This window comes from Trachinotus anak, unplaced genomic scaffold, assembly GCF_046630095.1.
Source record: "Trachinotus anak isolate AG129_WGS33_773 ecotype Australia unplaced genomic scaffold, CSIRO_AGI_Tana_v1 ptg000013l, whole genome shotgun sequence".
NCBI lineage: Eukaryota > Metazoa > Chordata > Actinopteri > Carangiformes > Carangidae > Trachinotus > Trachinotus anak.
In genome coordinates, this window is record NW_027273864.1 from 6,211,155 (window position 1) to 6,231,919 (window position 20,765).

At 38.5% G+C, this 20,765-nt stretch overlaps 1 protein-coding gene across 1 annotated transcript; it reads left to right on the plus strand.

Moving 5' to 3' along the window:
* Positions 1-6,587: 6,587 nt before the first annotated feature.
* Positions 6,588-18,731, plus strand: prok2 (prokineticin 2). Its single transcript, XM_071495286.1, has 3 exons — positions 6,588-16,260; positions 17,613-17,738; positions 18,147-18,731. The coding sequence occupies exons 1-3, from the start codon at positions 16,066-16,068 to the stop codon at positions 18,270-18,272; spliced, it is 447 nt and encodes a 148-aa protein (XP_071351387.1). The 5' UTR covers positions 6,588-16,065; the 3' UTR covers positions 18,273-18,731.
* Positions 18,732-20,765: the final 2,034 nt, after the last annotated feature.

The window sequence follows — 20,765 nt, forward strand, 5'->3', positions numbered from 1 at the left end:
GTTTGTTAAATGTGACTCATGGAGAATGGGCAGTTTGGGCTTTCAACTTCAGCTCACACCCCACACCAACAAGAAACAAGACATAAGTTGTACATTTACTTATTCACACATTGTCCAAACTGTAAATGCAACATTTCAAAAAGAGTGACCCATCCTGATGGTAGATCTAGGTGTACAATATGAGTCTATTGGTGAGAGAGTTGTGCTTATGAAAAAACAAATTATATTTTTACATAAGCCACTTTCATCCCAAATGAACAAAAAATGAAGAATCAGATTTTTGGGAAATAGAATAAAAGGAAAGGATCATCAGATTGGCTGCAAAGATAAACGTGAAAGCCGACGTATGATTCCACAGCATCGTGCATAATATATGTGATGCCCATGCACAGGGCGGAAATGATCTTTCTAAAAATATTAGGGGAAATAATGGAAACGTGTGTGAATGGGCAGCCAGGAATAATTGAATGTCCATGATAACAATAATATCACCAGATTTTTATTCTATTACTTTTTGCAATAGATTGAATAAAATACATTTTATAACTTGGTGATTCAGGTATATCAGCATGTACATTTTGACTTGGCACTGAAGTTTGAGCAAAACACTCAAACATATTCCCTACAGTTTGATACATTTTATGTTATAAGGTTTATTTCTTGGCATAACAGCCACATGTTGTTCCAGTTGTGATTTGTGTTGTATTGTTTTGAATTTTATCGAAGATGACGACTAGGATGTTGTTTTATGACAGACTGAACTTTCTACAGAAAAGTACAGAGTAGACTTATACATGGTGTTTTACTGACATCCAGTCAGTGATAAAAAAGAAAAACTTGCCCAAAAAACATTCACCAAATAGTAATTTAGTTCTTGATTTATTTCAAAGATAAAGAGTGCATTTTGAACAGCTTACATCCTGGTTCCTGTGAAGTTCAGAAATAGAGATACCAACACTGAGGTGCCATGCTGTGCTACAGAAGTCACACTGAGTCTGAAACTGAGCCAGCACGGTCAGACATCTCACTTTGAATTCTTTATACGATTCCTTCACAGAAATACAAAAGGCTGAGAAATTATTCCACAGATAACGCAGTGGGTAAGATGGAATTTTTGCAGCTTTTGTCGCTGCTTGACTATGAACAGATAATATTCATTTCCAGTCCAGAGGGGTGTTTACCTTAGAAAAAGTAAAGTTGTATGGGTTTCGCACGTGAAATTGACTGCTGTATAAAGGTAAGCATATAATGACCGCGAGAAGAGGCACTGCAGTGTCATTAGTCAGTTGTTACTATAGGCTACAGTCTTTGAAAATGAGTACTTCATCTCCTATTAATGACCCTAACAAGACGAGATCAAAACCTGGTGTATGGTTGGACCACATTGTTGGATTCTGCTGAGTGTGAGCCAGTTTTGGCCCTTCTCTCCCACTCTCTGTGCTCACATATATCGTATATTTAATAGAGTCGAATTCCCAATAAAGTTGTCCTCATTTACATGTTTCTCTGTTTCTGTTGTCAGACAATGGAACAAGTATGAAATAGTGACTGAAACGTGGCACATGAAGACAACAAGCAGTCACTTCCAAGCCATTACCAAGCTGCTGCTCTGCCGATTTCATAATTGTCGCGTTGTCTGTGCTGTGATAATGATTATTTTGGCTGTAAAGTGATCACTCGGGGAGAAAGTTGGAAGTTCATTCACTCACGCACTCACCACAGAGAGGAGTGCCTGCAGAGGCTGAGTCTGACCTTGTATTCATAGGGCAATACTGGTGACTCTTTTCTACAGAAAGTAGCTAAGGTTTGTCTGAAAAGTTGCTAGATTTGTCACTAGATGCTATTTTGGGGGAAAAAAAAGTTGCTGAAGGGGTCTGAAAAGTTGGTAAATTCAGCAACAAAGGCATTAAATTGGTAACATGGCTAACTTGAGCCTAATCATTTGAAAGAGGAAGACCACTGGAGAAACACTCTGGCAGCTGACCAATGGCGTAACTTCAGTCAGCCAGCCAGTCAGTCAGTCAGCGACATATTTATATGGCTGCCCCAGCTGTTGCAGCAAAAAATAAATAAATCAATCAATAAATAAAAATCTTTAAAGCTGTAAAGATTGACTATTGGCCACTGGGAGGCAGCAACCCCCTCAAACAAACTGACTGACATATATTTGCCTTGAGGGGTGTTTTTTATTGATTCCTGCTAATGAGACCGCCATTCAAGTTGAAGCTGGGCAGAGCTGTGAGGTCACCAGGCCTAAAGTGAGTCTACATAACTTTTGCTGAACTGAATCCACTCTGGCCAAGTGACTCAGTCATATGTTACTCAGGAATATGTCTGTAATGCTAGCTAACATTAGCTAACATTAGCCATGGTAAGCGACTGGTCATACCAGACCACATAAGCTTATCGCAGCAAAACCCCTGACTGTATGTTCATGAGCAAAGGCTTAAATGTTTTGTTGCATATGAATTAAACATTTCATTTGTAAGTGCAATACTGTGTTATTTCATCATTCAAAAGTTATATTCCTGCTTTAATATACTAAGACGAATGATAAAGATGTAATTCGTCTGTGTGGGATGTCTGTCAAGCACAGACTTAGGCACCTACACAGTCCTTAGAAGAGCTTTAATCAGACAAAGAAGTGAAATCATCTCTACAGCCTAGCGCAGACTTTAATAAATTGCTAGTGCTAACATGTTACTTACATCAGAAGATGTGGAGTCTGGGTATGTGTTTCTGTCTATCTGACAATATGAGTTGTGTAGAAAAGTTGACTGTTTTCTTTCATTTTTCCTCTTCCTTTCTTCACCCACCTCACTTCCTTTCCTTTCCTCATCACTGATTGGCTCTTGATTTCACCTTCACCACCACCTCTCATTTACCTGATTGAGTTCACCTGGTCACCACAAGGTTATTTAAAGGGTTCTCTCACATCCATCTCTTCTCTTTTCACTGTTGCAAGGGTTGGCGGTTCTGGTAAGAAGTTTTGTTGTTCTTTACACTAGGACCATATCAATCTCTGAGAACTTTATTTTTTCCTTTCTCTAAAAAAGACATGAGAATACTTTGATTTACTGTCTTAGTTTAATTTTTAATCTTTATTTGCTTCATTTCAGATTCTGCGGCCCATGTGTTTCCCCCCTTGATATTTAAGAATAAACATTTGTGAGAGTGTAGAGTTTCATGGTTATATTTCTTCATGCATCATGACATGATACCCATGATGATAGTTTAACACACACTAAACTTTCTCCTACTTAACAAGTCCAACATTCACTTTACTTTTAGCTTTGGTTTGTTTCCTCAACTCCTGAGCAAAAAAGTGCATCTTTTGCTGCACGGCGCATTCTTCGCCAGCTATTTGCTAAATTTTGTCTGCCTGTGATCAAGAGCTGGACAGGTAGCTAATGTACAGTGAGCTTATCAAAGTTATTTGAATGAATATCCATTTCTATTTTCAAGCAATTCTGGCTCAAACCACAACACAGGCAGTTTTTCTCCCTGCTGCACTGCTGTTTTTGTTGCCTCCACAAATGACTACGCACATGTGTGGTGTTTCCATTGTAATTAAGAAGGCAGACCTAGCTGCTGTAATTCTGTGCATGAATCACAGCGCTCATTAACACCCAGCAGAGCTATCTATGGACCAGTCTGCATATTCATGCTCAGTGACTGCTGCTCCAATTCTCCCCACGGACATTGTGTGTTTACTCATTGAGGATGTTTGACATGCAGCGGAGCATCTCAGGATATAGCCATGCATCATGTTTTTGTCCCTCAAACACATTTGTTTACATGTTGTAGAGGGCCTCTGATCCTATTGGAAGATGCAACAAGATTAAAAAAGGCTCCCAGGCTTTACCCAGATGCACAGGAAGAAAAACAATCACTGAAATATCACTCAGTTGCAGCTTTCATACGCTCCATCAGAGGCCCTGACCTCCCCCCCTGCAGGATGGGGGAGAGGGAGGGGAATGCTCCTCGATATACAGTAGCCTACATAAGCTGGGGAGGGTTTGAGGTCCTGTCTTAGATGAAGGGAGAAGGTTGTTCCTCAAGACTCAGGCTGTTCATCTGTTAGCCTGCACCAGCTGTCTCGGGTAAACAGGCAGAGGCAAAAGATGTATGTAATGATGTATATAATTATAAATAGTTCTTTGAATTTATTAAAATGAAGATCATTTTAATGTACATCACATACATTTTGAGCATGCTGGGAGCGTAGTGGTTAAGATGCATATCCTATAATAACATCTTGTTTCATTCTACTTGGAGACCTTTGTCGCATTTCATATTTCTATTCCTAATGCTTAAAAATAAAAATCCTAACATGCACATTAAATATTGAAATTCCTTCCAATATTGATACCCACCTCCTATAGCCTCAGTAAATGTGTCATTCATGAAAATTATAGAACCCACCTGAGAACTGATCAGTCTCAAGTTGGGGTGTGGCTGTAAAATTAGGCTGTAGAATAATATGATGGCCTTGGCATCATCCATAGCTTTCAATTAAATTTTCCAAAATTACCCAATTTACCGTCTTATTGACGGTTATTGACGGAAGTTATCCAACCTAAGTATCAAAACAGGTTGTTTTATTTCCAAAATGACAGCATTTAATGATGTCACCTCAGTTAAGGTTTGATTAAGTTAAAAGCTAAAGATGCCTGGCTAAGGTTAGGAAAAGATTGTAGTTATGGTGGTTATGGTATATTTTATGGTATATTTTCTTAAGGTCAGCATTCAGAAGTCATTAGAACAACTGCATCTCACAATACTGGATTCAAACTTGGAGTTATGAGGCTTTATGAAGGACACATTGAATTTCTGTCATTATTGAGTGTATTGAGATTTTACATCCCAGGTACTTTTTCAAAAAAATCATTCAGCCTCAGACAATAAAACCAAAAAGGAAAAGAAGGCATTGTTAGAAAATGGCAGGCAGTTTAAGGGCTGAACCCCAGTGGATCTAGAGGAAGACAGGCATTTAAGGTCACGATTGCCTCCATGGAAAGAACTCACTGAAATTATGTCTGCACTCCTGCTTTGCTTTTTGCTGCTGGGGACAAAGTGTGTGTGGCCTGGGTCCTCAAATACTCTCCCTACCAGCTCTGGTAAACTCAGCCTCCCCTGATGATCGAAAAGCTGTTTTTGTGTTAGCTTATGCCTCAGAGATTCTACTGGGGGTTAGCTGAGGTTTTTTAAAGGTTATAACTTGTGTCTTTATAGGAGTCAAAGCTGGTTAGCCTAAAGAGAATTGATTCTGTCAAAAGTCCAAATGTAGAAAGGCCTTGGAACATATCGGGAAAAGATGTACAACATGGAAAGTAATTTCTCCGTGGCTTAAAGGATGAAGAAAATGGATGTTTGGATGTTCAGGTTTGTAGTAATTGTGACCTCATGTTTTTCCAACCTTGCTGAGTTTCAGCTTGTGGAAATTGCAGTCTGTTTTGTACAGTGAACAATCTATACGCTTGTCTATACACGAATCTATACGCTTGTTAAAGAATGAGGTCATGAAACCTCAGGGCACAATTAGTTTTCATTAGCGATGCACAGGTCAACTGTGACTTCGCCCTGATGTTCCTACAGTTAGAACTCATACACCCATGTGCACCAAACTCAATGATATTAACTTCAGAAACCTGCATGTGCATAATGATAATTTATTAATGATGCACCACGATAGGTGATCTTTAACCAACAACAATTCAGTTGCTGTTATGTTATGCTGTGTATGTGTGACCTTTTCCCAAATATGAGTCAGCCAGACCATTACAGCACATGGCATGGAGTAGGAGATTCAACAAACTGCTGTGACCTGCAAAGTGACGATCACGTAACCAACGGAGAGAGCAGGCTAATTTTTGGTAGCATTTCTTGCTTGTCTACTTGCTCTGTTGAAGACACTAAACAGTGAACAAGACTTGGCCAAAACCTACTTGTAACCAGTGTTACTAGGCCTTAGCGGTGAGGCAGTAGTAAAGTAAGAGGTTAGTAATTAATTATTATGGCTGAATTTAATTTCCATAAAGGAAATAAATTATGAGTGGAATACAAACAAAATAAGAGTGCAATTCCTTAATTTTGAAACTTAACGTATGTTTTGAAATATATGTTAAGTTTCAGGTGACACTGAAGTGGAATCGCTCTGAAATCTGGGATTTCATGCTGCTCACCTGAAATACACCTCATCATCCAATAGGAGCCCTGTTTACTGTTTACACAGAGCTGCCTAGTCAGCGTTTTTTGTGTCAGAAACAGATCAAGGCTAGATTTCATAAACTGCATATTTTCTGCCTTTCACTGGACTGAGAGAAAAAAAGGGAGAGACTGTTCATATGTAAGTTACAGTTTATTTGTGTTAAAGTTATTTCATTGGTCTGTTGATTGATGCTGATATTGGGAATGTGTACACTGTGTTTTCATACATACATTTAAAAACAGTGTGTGAGTTAATCTACTTGGGCAGTCCAACCCTAGGATGCACATTAAATAAGGATAGACATGGATTCTAAATAGAGCCATGCACAATTGAACACTAGCCAGCGACCATGTAGGGGGTGTGTGATACTTGACTCCATGCACAAAGGGAAATGACAGAAGTGACATATTGGTTATTGTTTATTACATGGGTATCGTTATTATCTTCATGTTTATAATAATGCATTAATACAAGGATTTTCAAAATGTGGAAAAGTGAGTCTCCCCTCAGAGAACATAAAAACAACTGAGCTCCCCCATTTAATTTAAACATTTTAAACATCGTAATTTCTTAAACAACATTTTAAAAGAGTTGTAGCGTCTATTATCATTACACAGTGCAATATCATACACTGTAAGTCCTTTTGTGCAATTTTACTGAAGTCAAGTAATTATTGAACGCAGAGTAAGTTGGACACAAAGCACAGTACTGCTTTTCATATAACTGTCTCAACAGTGTGTTAATCCTTCTTTATATGATGTTAAAAAACATTGATTTTGCCTCCTTATTTGTCTCCTTTTGTAGCTTTGACGGGCAAGGAAGGCCTGTTCACCTTTCTGCACTCCTTCCTGGCTGAAGAAATATAAGGATTATTCCTTAGAACTGACACTAACCATATCAAATGTGCAGTATTTAGAAAATTTTTTTTTTTTAAATGGCAATGGTATGATAATCTTCAAAATATTTACCATGAACTGACAATGACACACTCCAGTGACAATGCAGAATCCTGCATTTTCCAGCTTCAGTGTTGTTAACCTTTCCTGGCTCATCATCTGGACAGTGGTTGGGAATCACAGGAGAGATGTGGGAACTTTGGTCTTGAGAAGTCGTAGCATTTATTTACTGACAAACAGCCCTAAGTGAACATACATTACACTGCTATGTTTACAGTTACACTGCTAATACTTCTACTGAGCTAACTCTGCTCTGGTCATAAGCTTCACCGCTCTCTTTCTTTCTCTCTCACTCAGCTACCACACAACCTAGTATTGAACTATTCCTGAAAGGAGCTGTGCTACTGCTGTCACAATATTCTGTCTCAAACTTCTCAGTCTACAGCAGATCTTGCACAGATGGTAAATCAGTGTAATTTGCCAATTTACTTTTAACGCTTAGAAAGAAAAGACTGTGGAAGTAACATTTTAATACATTTTAATTTAGTTTCCACACATATGTGTGCAACGCTGGAATATCTTAACTGATCTCAGAAAGCTGGAAGGTGAGTCAAGGAGAGCTTGACAAGCACACTTTTGCTATAGCTAGTCACCCATCGGAAATCCCAGGATTATCCTCAATGTGCATGTGCAAATGTCCAAGCCCTAGCCCTTGGCATTGGGACGCTGTCACACCCATTACAATGGCAGAAACTGAAGATAAAAACGGCTGGTAGTCAAGCTACCTTCAGATAATAGCCTGCTCCCACCACAAGCGTGCAGCAAATTACATTATGAAAGCAAACAAGCAACAGGTCACTTATGGGACAGAACGCCGTTCTGAGATGAGATGTAAGGAGAGATAACTGATGCCTATTTTTACTGTTCAGTGAGAGGGAGAAGAGGAGTAGGATAGAGCAGGATATATCAAATAGCCACTTCTATCTCTGCACAGTATCAGTAGTAACCATGCACTCGTTGGGCAGATTTCACCTGATGATGTAATTGATGACTTTGCATGAAGGAAAGCAAAAAGGTCAGAATTAAGATGGCAATTGTGCAATTTAAAATGTGTGTGTCTTATTTGAATTATGCTGCTATAACAAAACATTATTTGCTGCTCATAGATGATTGGTATCAGTATTGTTGGCAAAAAAAGGTGATTGGAGCATCTGTATTCTTTGGCAGATAGTTTGCCCAGGCATCTTTTTTTTTTTTGTTTTTTGTCATGTTGCCAAAACTACTCACTATTCTACTGAAACTGTTGCTCCACTGAAACAGTGGAGAGACTGTTTTCTGAAGTACTGCTTCTCAGCTCAGTAATTAATCATGACACTGTAGAAAACATAATTTGATTAACGACAACTGTCATAAACCGAAACCTGAGCCTTCTCCAACATGTTCCCTGTCCCCATCCTTGGCACAGGAAGTCATGGTTGAAATGGCACATATCAGCAGATCTGCTTGTACACAGGATGAAGTATTGTAGATATCAAGACTATTTTATGGAGAAAATAAGAGAAAACTTTGTCAGATATTGACCTCAAAGTCATACAAGAATGTGAAAGCCGTAGCAGCCTCTGATGCTTTTCTGCCATTTGAACTTCTTTGAACTTGTGCCTATTAAAAACTACTTCAACTTTTTGAGAGTTTGGCCCATTGGTCCCCTCGCGCAGCATTTGATGAAAGGATTGACACCAACATCACTTCTGTGTCTCCAGTGGCTTGCAACGCTTTAAAACACAGCATGTCAAGTAGCTGTTGTGAACTAATGAGCCTCTGTAGCATATATCAGTGTCTTTACTGGCTGTTCTTAAGTTAATGAGACATCTAAAGCTGCTGGGCTTGTTTACTTGTTAACATCGCTAACAATGTCTTCATCATTAGTGAACTCCATTCATGAGCAGCATTCAGTTTAGAGAAGTTTTGAAACTACAGGTCATATAAAATAATAAGAATAAAATGATGGAAATCATGAATGCAACTCATTTGTCATATATACTGTATATATGCTGTATATATGACAAATGAGTCAGTATATATACTGTATATATACATACAGCATAACTATAGACACATAGCCTACATACTTGTTACTCCCTAAAGCATAGCTCTTCAACAATAAATGTATATCAAACCAGGATGGAGACCATCACAGTTTATATCCTCAGTGGATAAAGGTGTGTTTGTTTTGGCATAGGCCCGAACAATACGCAAGAAAAAAATCATATTGCATTTATTTTGGCAGATATTGTGATTGCGATATGAGTTGTTATTTCAGTTTGAATGGTAAATTTTCCTTTGCACTTTGTGAAATAAATATAAAAATGATGATGATGTGATTTTCTGTTTCTGTTCCTTCATCTGGAGAATATGATTTATAGGCCGGGGCATCTCTATAACACCACAATGCTTCATTTATTGTATGTTGTGACACATTTTACCTTTATCAGAAGAACTGCAGCTCCTACAATTTGGATATTGCAATTGGCCATATTGCAATTTCAGTATTTTTTCAATTAATTGTTCAACCTGTTTGGCATTTTGTGTCAGTTGCTCTAGAGCCAAATGAACTGACTCACCCAGACAGCCATAAACCTCAGTGGCTTGTGGCAGAACCTTTCACTCCACTTTTCCCTCTGCAAAAAAACATTAATCAGACAGACAGAGAAGATAACTGCAGGACCAGCTCGCACTGAATTTTGAATAGCAGCCCCTTCAGTGCAGATTTGTTCTTGTTCTCTGTTATATGTAAACACTCACACATGAAAATAGATATATTACTGGATATAAATATGAGAAGAGGTACATGTAATGCACAGTATGCCTATATACTATACATGTATATGAATATGCTGTCTGTTTATTTATGCCCTATAAATAATTAATGAATAGATTAAAAATAAGTGAATACATTTAGACATTTAGTGATATTTTTATTTTAATGGCTGCTATAATGTGTCTGCCAAATGAGTAAATGTAATGTAATGTAATGTAATAATGTGTCTGAGGAAAATGGCCTACCATGTTTAATCATCTGCGTGTTATGTATGTGTGTGATAAAATGATTGTGAGACTGTGAGATCTATGAGGCACATTATCATCATCACGCTGAAGCTACATTATCATACTACTGAGATTTACTGTATTAATATCAATGTATGAGTTCAGAACTAATCATTGCTGGTGACAAAGAAGATAAATTTAAAGATTCATTATTTCATTTTGAATGAAATCATCATAGAAATAAAATGTTGCATAAATGTCAATATCAAAGAGGAAAGTGCTGTAAAATTATTAAAAGCACAATATTTTACCATTCTTAATCTTCTCATGTATTGGCTAAAATGTACTTGAGCACAGGATTTTAACCCTCTCAAAACCTCTAACATTATTGGTAATTCAGGTTTACTGCGTATTCACAATACTCTGCATTCCCATAGACTTTAGCTTTGACATTTTCACCAGCTCATCCTAAATCTAACCTGGTTAAAAAAATGTTTAGTACTTTGAGTGGACCACAAACACAAGTTCTTATGTAAAGCTTAGCTGTTACTCAATATTAACACCCAGTAACTTGGATGTGTAACTGTCATGTAGCAAACCAAATCAACTGACAAAACTAACATTAGATTGCTAAGTTAATAACATTAATCTACCTAATGAGGTCAGTTAGGTTAGCTAAATCTGATGTTTCACACTCATTCTAAACCACCTTAATACACCGTTGTTTTCGTTTTTTTGCTCATTTTTATTTTTTGACACTTTTACATTGTTTAGTTAAGACTTATTATAAAATGATGTAATTAGCTCCAACTACACTCTGACTGTTACAACCAAGCTAATCTTGAACAACTGTAAATTAGCACAATTTCTAAATACGATTTGCTGAATTATAAGACGCTCCAACAACTCATCCACTACACCATGACTCAAGCCCCTGTAATCAAAGCAAAGACTGATTTTTATGACCAGGTGTGGGCTATTGTGAGAGAAGGAATGGAAATGATTGTTGGAGTACATCAGCAGGCATGATGTATAGCTGTGAGAGGTAATCTTTGTGGGACGAAAGTATGAAAGCAAGGACATCTCCAAGAGTGAATAAGCTTTGACCTTGTGAAGACGGATGAAAGACAGCTGTGTGTTTTAAATAAGACCTAAAGAAGAGCTAATGACAGCACTCAAGCTAAAAGTTATTCCATTTTGGAAATGCCATAAGTTCATCTCAATGGTGCAATGAAAAATGCTAATGTTAACATGAAGTAATGAGATCCAGCAGGACACCTTTGTCTTTAATGAGGTGACATTCTTCCTCCACATATGGCAGCAACCCTTACACATTTAAGATGGTGGATTAGTGACCAAGGAGATGAAATGTTACTGTGGTTTAATTTTTTTTCTTTTTTTGCAAAACAAAATCAACATTAAACTTCATCACCTTGAATGAATGATTCAGAATAATTTTCCCAAGTTCTGAAGCTGTTCGCCTGCCCTTCAGTTTTTGTACATCCAGTCCCAAGCTGTTATTTCGACAGCCAAGGACACAATTCATGCTCTGCCAGTATGCCACTTATGAAAGACTAACAAGTTGGGAGCAAGGCGAGGCACTGCAGACTCTGGGCTGCTTTCAAAGAATGTTAATTTCCCACAAAGACTGTGTGTGGTATGACGGTGTTACTTCTGAAGGAAATGGATTTTATAATCTATAATTCATCACTGTGGCTCACCTTATGCATCCTTGGGGTGTGCTTTTCATGTTTCCTCCCTTAAATATGACAATGTGCAGTAAGGGTTTAAAGAAGAGGCAGACAACATGTTCACCCATACTCCTCCCTAATCTCTTCTCTGGGATTGTCCCAGCAGGTGGGGGTCAGGCATTACCCAGATTATGCCAACCTGATGGCCATAATAGAGAGAGAGAAAAAATGGCAGATTATGTGCAAGGGAGGAATGCTGGCATGTTGTGTGGCACAAGATAAAGGAGGAGGCCTGCTGGGATCGTGGTGACATTATGTCATCCACGGCTCTGATCCTCTGATGACATGCACTGGCAGAAAGAATCTGATGTCCACAACAACCCTATAATCTTACAGCATGTGTCCCTCTCACATGTTTATAGATGTGTAGCAAATGAGATTGGAGACGGTAGAGGAGGATGGACTGAGAGGATGAGTGAATGAGGCAGCTCTGGCTGTACTGCAGACATGTCTGTACATTTCCACTGGTAAACTACATGGTTTGTCCCTCTGCACAGTGCTGGGCCAGCAGCCTGGACAAATGCTTTTTCTCAAGGATGTGAGCACTCCTTGACTCTCTCTCTTCATTAGAACATTGTCCATTAGTGTAAGAACAGGGGGAGCCTAGTAATCTCTGCTGACACACTGAGGAGATGAGGATATCAAGCCTGTCTGTCAGGTTGCCAAACACTCTTGTCTTGATGCCTCTTCAAGTCCCTCAACACCTCCCCTCCCTCCACCTCCATCAACCCCGCCCTCCTTAAAGATTACAAAGTACCACAAAGGAGGCACTGCCACTATTGTCCTCCTTTCATTACTTAAACTATAATTTGGCATTGTCCGTACAGGAATGACACACATGAAAGAATGACCGCTGTCAGGAGACCACCCAGAAATATCATCTTTCTACAAATCACTGTGGGAATTTTAAGACTTTAGAGGCTTAAATGAGTAGATTTGGATTTTGGTCCTCACGATTAACCTGGTAAACATAAGATGTGTGTACTGTGAGTATGAATATTTCTGGTCATTAATCATATTTTGAGTTAGATGGAGATGGATGTGAGAAAATGGCATCTAAAAAAAGGTAAATGGTGATTAATTAAAATGGAAATGCTCCTCATAGGCAGAAAATGATGGTTGCTCACATAACTTTAACTTGTACCTCACCTATTCTTGTAATTGCATTTTCAGAAATGTTTCCTTCCTTCCTCTTTTTCAAATAAAGGTCTTGTCCAAAGATTGGTCTGTGCAAGCAGTTTAGTCATTTCATGTACTGTCCCCTCAAGGCTTAGTGTGCTCTGATGAACAATGTGTAGTAATGAGTTTCTTGAAATAGTGTACCAGACCTTGGTCATCATGGTGACAATAATAAACTCGTTGACTGTATATAGAGCGGCGTACCTACCTTGCCATGGTTACTATAATAGCGGTCATGGCTTGCTTAGGTTAAGGCACTAAAACTACTTGGTTAGGTTTGAGAAAAGATGGTGATAAAATAAGTACTTCCTCGACATTAGACGATCTTTGTTGTCATGGTTTCAATAATAACAATGTGGTTAAGTTTGTCAAACAGCCATGGATAATAGAAACAACAAACTGCTACTTTCAGATGGGAAACAAACACAGCTCTCCTGGGTCATACTCCTGTGTTTTGTTGACCCATCCATCCACCTTAACCTCCTCCTGATTTGGACTTTGTCGCTCTATAAACTACGTCACCACACTTTCCCCTTGGCTCCTGTCATAATTACTACGGCCGCCAGATGTCACCTAACAATAAAAGGTAACTATGCGTCATAGTAACCTGCTGCGCAAACGACCTAAGGGCTCGTTTCTTACAGAACAGTCTCATAATGACATCTGCACCTTCAGCTCATGCATGCCAAGTCATGAAATATTTTAGCACTGAGGCAACAACGGTACTGGTGGTTTACTCAGCTCACTAAAATACTGTTGATTAATATACTGTCTTTATAATAAGTGTTATGGTACACTGTATATGAGGTATTGCTTTCTATGATATTACTGCCACCACAGATGGAGCACATTGGAATTTAAGGGTATATCATTATTGCCCCTGGATAATAATGACTCCTTAGTAACACTGATGGGAAGTCAATACACTTTGGAATAATAAATGCAGTCTGGAAATTTCTATCTGAATTCAAACCACATCACTGACTCAGTTTTGCTGCTGCTTGATTTTATTTAATATAGCATATTTCATCACAAGTAAACTGAATGTAATTTACATGTTGCATACAGCCACAAGTGACATGAGAATATATCAAAGGAGATTCAGTCATCGTCGCACTTACAAGACAAAAGACCCTCTGAGCAACCCTACATCATCAGGTCAGACTGGACGCCTCTGTGACCCGGCATCGGAAAGTGAGGCAATCCGGGGTGGGGCTAGCTGGTTAGCATGCTAACTTCAGTAGAGGAAAAGAAGTCCAGAAGCAAAATAGAAGCAAAACAAGAATTAACATTGGTGTTGCTTTCCACAGCTGGAGACAGCTCTCAGCTAGAAAAGAAATGAAGTTTGATGCTGAACTCTCCGCATTCCTTCTAAAACTTAAAAATAGCTCCTTTATATAAGGTCTTACCAATCACAGTGTGAAGTGGGGGGTTGAGATGGTGTGCATGTGTGTGTGCATGTGTGTGTTAACTGAACTGAATTGAATTAAATTGATGTAATTGATTTTTCATTTAGAAATAAATAATTGATTATGGTTTTCAGGACACTTGCCCAACACCTCTTAATTGCTCCCCATGCTTATCCATTCTTATCCATTGCTTCATTAGTTCAACTGTATTTCTGGTCTACATGTTTTTTTTTCTTTTTTTTTTTGTCTATTTTTATTTTATCTTATTTATCTAATTTGAGTCTACTGTGACTGTTTTTTTCCTTTGATTTGCCTGTGTGTTTGAGAGATGCTATTCAAATAAAGATTTGCACTGTTCAGTGTAATGGTTGAAATGAAACAGGGCAGTAATGGGTCACAGTTTCATGGTGGATTGTTGTCTTCCTGTGTGACTGAGTTGTCAGTGTCACTCCACCAAATTGTGATGACGCCAAATTTAGCTCAGAAGTGTTGATTGGCCATGTCAGTCAGCTATAGAAGAAGTCTCACTGTTCTGAGTTCGTGCAATAGCGCCTCTTGGTTGGTTCCCTTGGTTTCCTCACTATAGTAAACTGTAAAGTCTCTCCAGGTTGTTCGCGTCATTCGTTTACAATAGTTTTCCATGTCAGGTTTTGAACTTTTCTGTTGTCACTTAAAGTCTTCCAATCATCTGACATTATGAACTCTGATGGAAGAAAAACACACAAATGTGGCTGTTTGAAAAGTCATACAGTGAATCTTGGTAAACCAAAGTCTGGCAACTGTCAAATCAGAAAAATGACAGAGGGCTGCAACAGAGGATTATTTTCATTATTTCATTTCAGTTAATTCAATGATACAAAACTGATGACATAAAAAAGAGAAAACCATGCAGTCATTAAGACATTTTTTAATGTTGGATTACAATGAATGCCAGTAAAATATCAAACTTTCATTCAGCCACACAGAATGGTCAAGGTAAATATGACAAGTTCAGCTGTCACCATTATCCAGTAGTTTATCAGTAATGACAATGAGACTTCAGACCCGAATGTTTGTTCGTCATGCTGGGACGTAGGAGCACATTTGTCACTGCAAATGAGAATGATCAAAAATCACAGTGTGAGATCATCAGTGGCCTTAAGTATATTTATTATCAGGAGTGGAGTGGCCTCAGAAATTCACTTCCATGCTTTTTATTGTGAACACTATTAAGAGTGGGAATTGAAAGGATATATTCATAACTGTGGCCTTGGTGTTTGAAAAGGTGAGGGAAGAAAAAAGACGCAGGGGATATTACAGGATGACACAATGAATGAGTGATGTTTACACGGACTCTGGCCAGCTGTAGCTTCACTGAGCATAAAATAAGTTTTGTTTTTTGGAATGAAAGCATGAATTCATGGTGGAGGGCACTGAAAAGGCACTGGTATTGTCATGTTAAAGTTTACCTTGGTCTTTTTTTCTTTTTCTTTTTCTTTTTTTTTGTAGCCTCTGTAAGGCGATGCTGGTGTGAGTGAGTCACAGAGTTTCTGAATGGCGGGCTGGGTTTATAAACCTCCGTCAGCCCTCAACACATGAGTTTGGAGGCCACTTGTCTCTGCGGTCTGTTACGTATGCACATGCAGCAAGGTCCGTCAGCCTCGGCATCCTTACTTTTCACCCTGGAGGGCACAGGAGCACAACGACAGCTCTTTATCATGAGGTCCTTCTTCCTACTGCTTTTCTCCCTGTTGCTGGTGTCCCATGGTTCTTCAGCCGTCATCACAGGGGTAAGTAGGAGCAAACAGGTAGATACCTGACAGGGTGATGGGAAACTCTCGATGTGATGGGAACATGCAGAACAAGCACTTCCTTTTTTCAGAAAAGAAAATGTTGCTTGGTGTGCACTGCTTAATGTTTTTGTCAGTCTTGTTGGCAAATATATAGCATAAGTTATAGGGAATATAGTCGTTTTTTTCAACTCTGGAAAAAAATTGCTCCCTTTACAACTCATTAACTCTTAAGAAACAAAAAAAAAATTAAGAATTTTCTGTATATGTGATGTCTTATTTATGCTTAGACCAAAGCCTCATTGTAGCATTCATCATTATAATGAACTATATTCTTTTCAGGGTTTAAAAAATTAAGACAAAAGCCACCCATGTGTTGTGTTTTGGGCATGAAGAAATGTTAGAATGTAAAATACAAAGTGCAGTATCTATAGTATCTATAAGCTTGTATTGTGTGATGTCTTTTCAGATTTCATCTACATGTTACTTTGATTTGTTTGGATGTTTTATATTTGACTTGTGACTCACTTTGTTACTTGAATTGAAAAGTGCTATACAAATAAAGTCTTATTATTATAAGTCTTTATCCATAACAACCAAACAGTGAAGCTGCAAACTAATTCTCTGAATGATTTCCTTATCTAAATCAGGGTTTATGAGTATACTGCACATCACTGCAGTAACCTGCTAATAAAACACCCATCCCTGTCACAACAACCCTCTCACACTGTGTTGCTGATGTGAGGTGAGAGAGGAGCATGCAGCCGTAAGAGTGATTTTCATCCGCATCTGTCACTTGAAATCACTTGTGCTCTTCATCACCCTGTTCCCCTCCATCTCATCTGAAGTGAGAGCTGTCGCTCGGATTCTCATCCCAACACTCAGAACAATAAATCACCACCGATCCTGACGTGTGTTGTTGAGGTATGATATGACTAATGGTGCAATAACACAACCATTAGAATCATACTGTCTTAAGGTAACACCACTTTCCAGGGAATGCTGCACTTCTGCTGCTAAAGCAATTCTCACCTATGTTAAAGCTCATTATCACACAAGCTGCCTTTTCCTGTTAACATAAAATGATTACATAATCTGCATAATTACATTATATAACAAACATGTCTGCCTTATATAATTACATACATAATTACTGCTTTGATTAGACATAGCACCAGCTAAACCAGTGACAGCCATATTTTATGTATAAGAAATGTCAAACCTGGAAATTGAATTTATCTCATATGTAAAGTTAATATTAACAGGAATTTGCTGTAAATTATTATGTGAAGATTTAAATATTAAAATTGTGTATGCTGTATGTGTGTGTGTGTGTGTGTGTATGTGTGTAGGCCTGTGAGAAGGACTCTCAGTGTGGAGGAGGGATGTGTTGTGCAGTGAGTTTGTGGATCCGCAGCCTGCGTATGTGCACGCCCATGGGACAGGAAGGAGACGACTGTCACCCTATGAGTCACAAGGTGAGATTTTCTCCAGCAGTCTCTGCTCTCCACTCTCCAGCCTTACCTGGGACGCATCACTTGATCACTGATTTATCTCCATGCACTGATATCACTGTGGTCATGATGCAGGTTATGGTTTAAATGAGCTGATCATTGCACCAGAGAATTTTCAGATAATGCAGTTTTGTAAATGGAGCTAAAATTAGGCAGTCAGCTACATTTTACTTTTGTGTGATCACTGTCAAAGCACCTAGACACCCCCCCCCCCCCCCCCCCCCTTCAAATGTCCCACAGGAGGCTAAGAATACACAATCTTAGAAGCTGTTAATAAGAACTTTTCTGTCTTGTGTCTCTGCTGTTTCAGCACCTTCCACTGCAAAAATGCAGCAGATCTCACATGCGAGGTGTCTCCCTTTCTGCCTCCAGGTTCCTTTCTTTGGGAAAAGACTCCACCACACTTGCCCCTGTCTGCCCAACCTGTCGTGTATCACCATAGAGGAGGGCAGATCCAAATGTCTGTCACCATACAAGTATCCAGACTACTACCTCTGAGGACCAACACAGCAGTTTGCTACCTGCACTGTTATAGTTTTATCTGCCTTTAAAAGCCTGTTTCCACTTTTTAATTTATTTTGAATAAAGAGATATATTTAATAATGCATCATCATTTTGGTTTGGTTAAAGGGAAATATGACTTCTGGTCTTTGACCTCCAGGTGGGTAAAGACGACTGCACCCTGCTGTTCACGATGATCAGTGAGCGCTGCAAATATTTTTAAAAATGCATCATACACTGTAGCTTCTACCTTACCATGTATAATGTAGACACTTTACAAGCTTGGATGTTTATTACATCTACCTTTGCATAGTGAATCTTCATTTATGTTCTTACATTCAGGTATGTTTGCTTTGTTTGTTTCAGATATTGCACTTTAAAATGAGATATTCTACATTGTGGTAAAAACAAGATACTTCACGGAAACCACAGAGCACAAACCCCCCCACAATTTTAAAGTTGCTCATAGTGGATAATTTCTCTGAATAATTAGATTTTATTCAATATTATTATTTAAACATTATTAGATTTTTGAGCGCATTCAAAATATACATGGAAACAAGCCTTTTCCTCATCTAGCAATTCATTTGCAGACAATGAGAATAATCTTTGCTCCAGATCCTCTGCGTTACACTGGCTCACAGTCGTGATCTGCAAGTCGAGTTTCTGGTGAGCTTTCAGCTGCCCTCTAGAGAGACATGAGGAGAAACACACATTATTTCACCGGTCATAAAATGACATGCTGAGTAAAATGTACTAATTGGGTCACAATTTCATTATCCAGTCATAACCAAGATGGAGATATAACAATATTGTTATATTAGTGTTAAAAGATTAGGGGAGACAGGTCTTTTCTCACATTCACCTTGGCAGCCAGTCTTTACAACACCAGGAAAACGGTGAGACGGCGAGGAAATTATTCACTGTCAGGATGTGATTCACTGCATTTGTTCACGACACAAAGCTGTAATTAGATTTATCTAATGTTTTAAGCAACATCTCGCATCAATCTTACACTTAAGTAAGAGATATTAGTCCTCAGTGGCTCTAGACATGACACATAGTGGCCCATATAGAAATACAATACTGTATGTAAACCAGTAACATCCTAATGACTTTAGACCAGGGGTCGGCAACCTCAAACACTCAAAGAGCCATTTGGACCCGTTTCCCACAGAAAAGAAAACACCGGGAGCCACAAAACCCTTTGACATCTAAAATGAAGATAACACTGTATATATCGTTTTTACCTTTATGCTATGTATAAAAAAACTATAGTGTGTTGCATTTATGAAATCAATGAACTGCTACAGAGAAAACAAAATTTTATTTCTGCATGCAACAAAAACATTTTGAACTCCGAAAAAAAGAGGCTTGGTTGAAGGTTACTTTCAAATAAAATACTCAATGTCTATTTGAGTTCTCCTTGTCAGCAGTGAAAGCAAATGAATCTGCCCACGTAGCATTAAACGTTCTGTTTTCTTCAAAAACTTTTCTTTTCTTGGATTTATCCATGGTTGGCCTACCGGGGGTCGAAAAGCTCAATAAATTGCGTGCTGGCGGGTGTGATGCATATTTTGAGAGACAAAAAATTAAACACGTTTTATTTTACTGTTACAAGATCACCATAATCTTCAAATTTAGAATAACATTTAAAATACTAACAAACTAAAATAAAATAAATTTAAATTAAATACTCATTATTTATTTTCCAAAGCCACAGGGAGCCGCAGCAGAGGGATGAAAGAGCCGCATGCGGCTCCGGAGCCACGGGTTGCCGACCCCTGCTTTAGACAATTAGCTCTAATTTACTATAGCAGTCTAACAACATACAACATTTGTGATTCTAAGACTGTGTCAGCTAATGACCTGATTAAAGCTGAAGCCATTAGTCAGTTAATTAATTTAAGTTAATTGGCAGGAAATAGGCCATTGGATTAATTGTTACACCCTTGTCCAGCTTTTCAAATGTGAGAAACAGCAGATTTTCTTTGAATCATGTTATAGAAAACTGGAGATCTACGGTTACGCAGTACCTAAGCAAACTCAGTATGCTGATGAGGAAAGTGTGATACAGTCAAAAGCTCCAGAACAAGAAGGTATGCAGACCTTTGATTGTAGTTGTATTGTTGTTGAGATGGTTTAGGTTTTTTTGGACTGTTGGTGGAGAAAACGAGAAATTTGAAGACATCAATTCGTTGGGCATTTTTGACATTGTTTCAACATTTTATGGACCACACAATTGATAATAATAATTGAGAGAATAATCAGCATTTAAATCAGTGATGAAAACAATCATCAGCTGCAGCAGGAACTTCACCAACTTTACACACTGAAGGTGTCAGGGATCACTGGTGCATATATGAAACTCGCGGTTGTCTGCCTCCACCAACCAGCCAAGTTGCAGGAAACATGGTCACAACCTTGTCTATCGTTGCTGTGAGTCTTCCTGACTCACAGCATTTGACATTTGAGTTACATGATGTCATA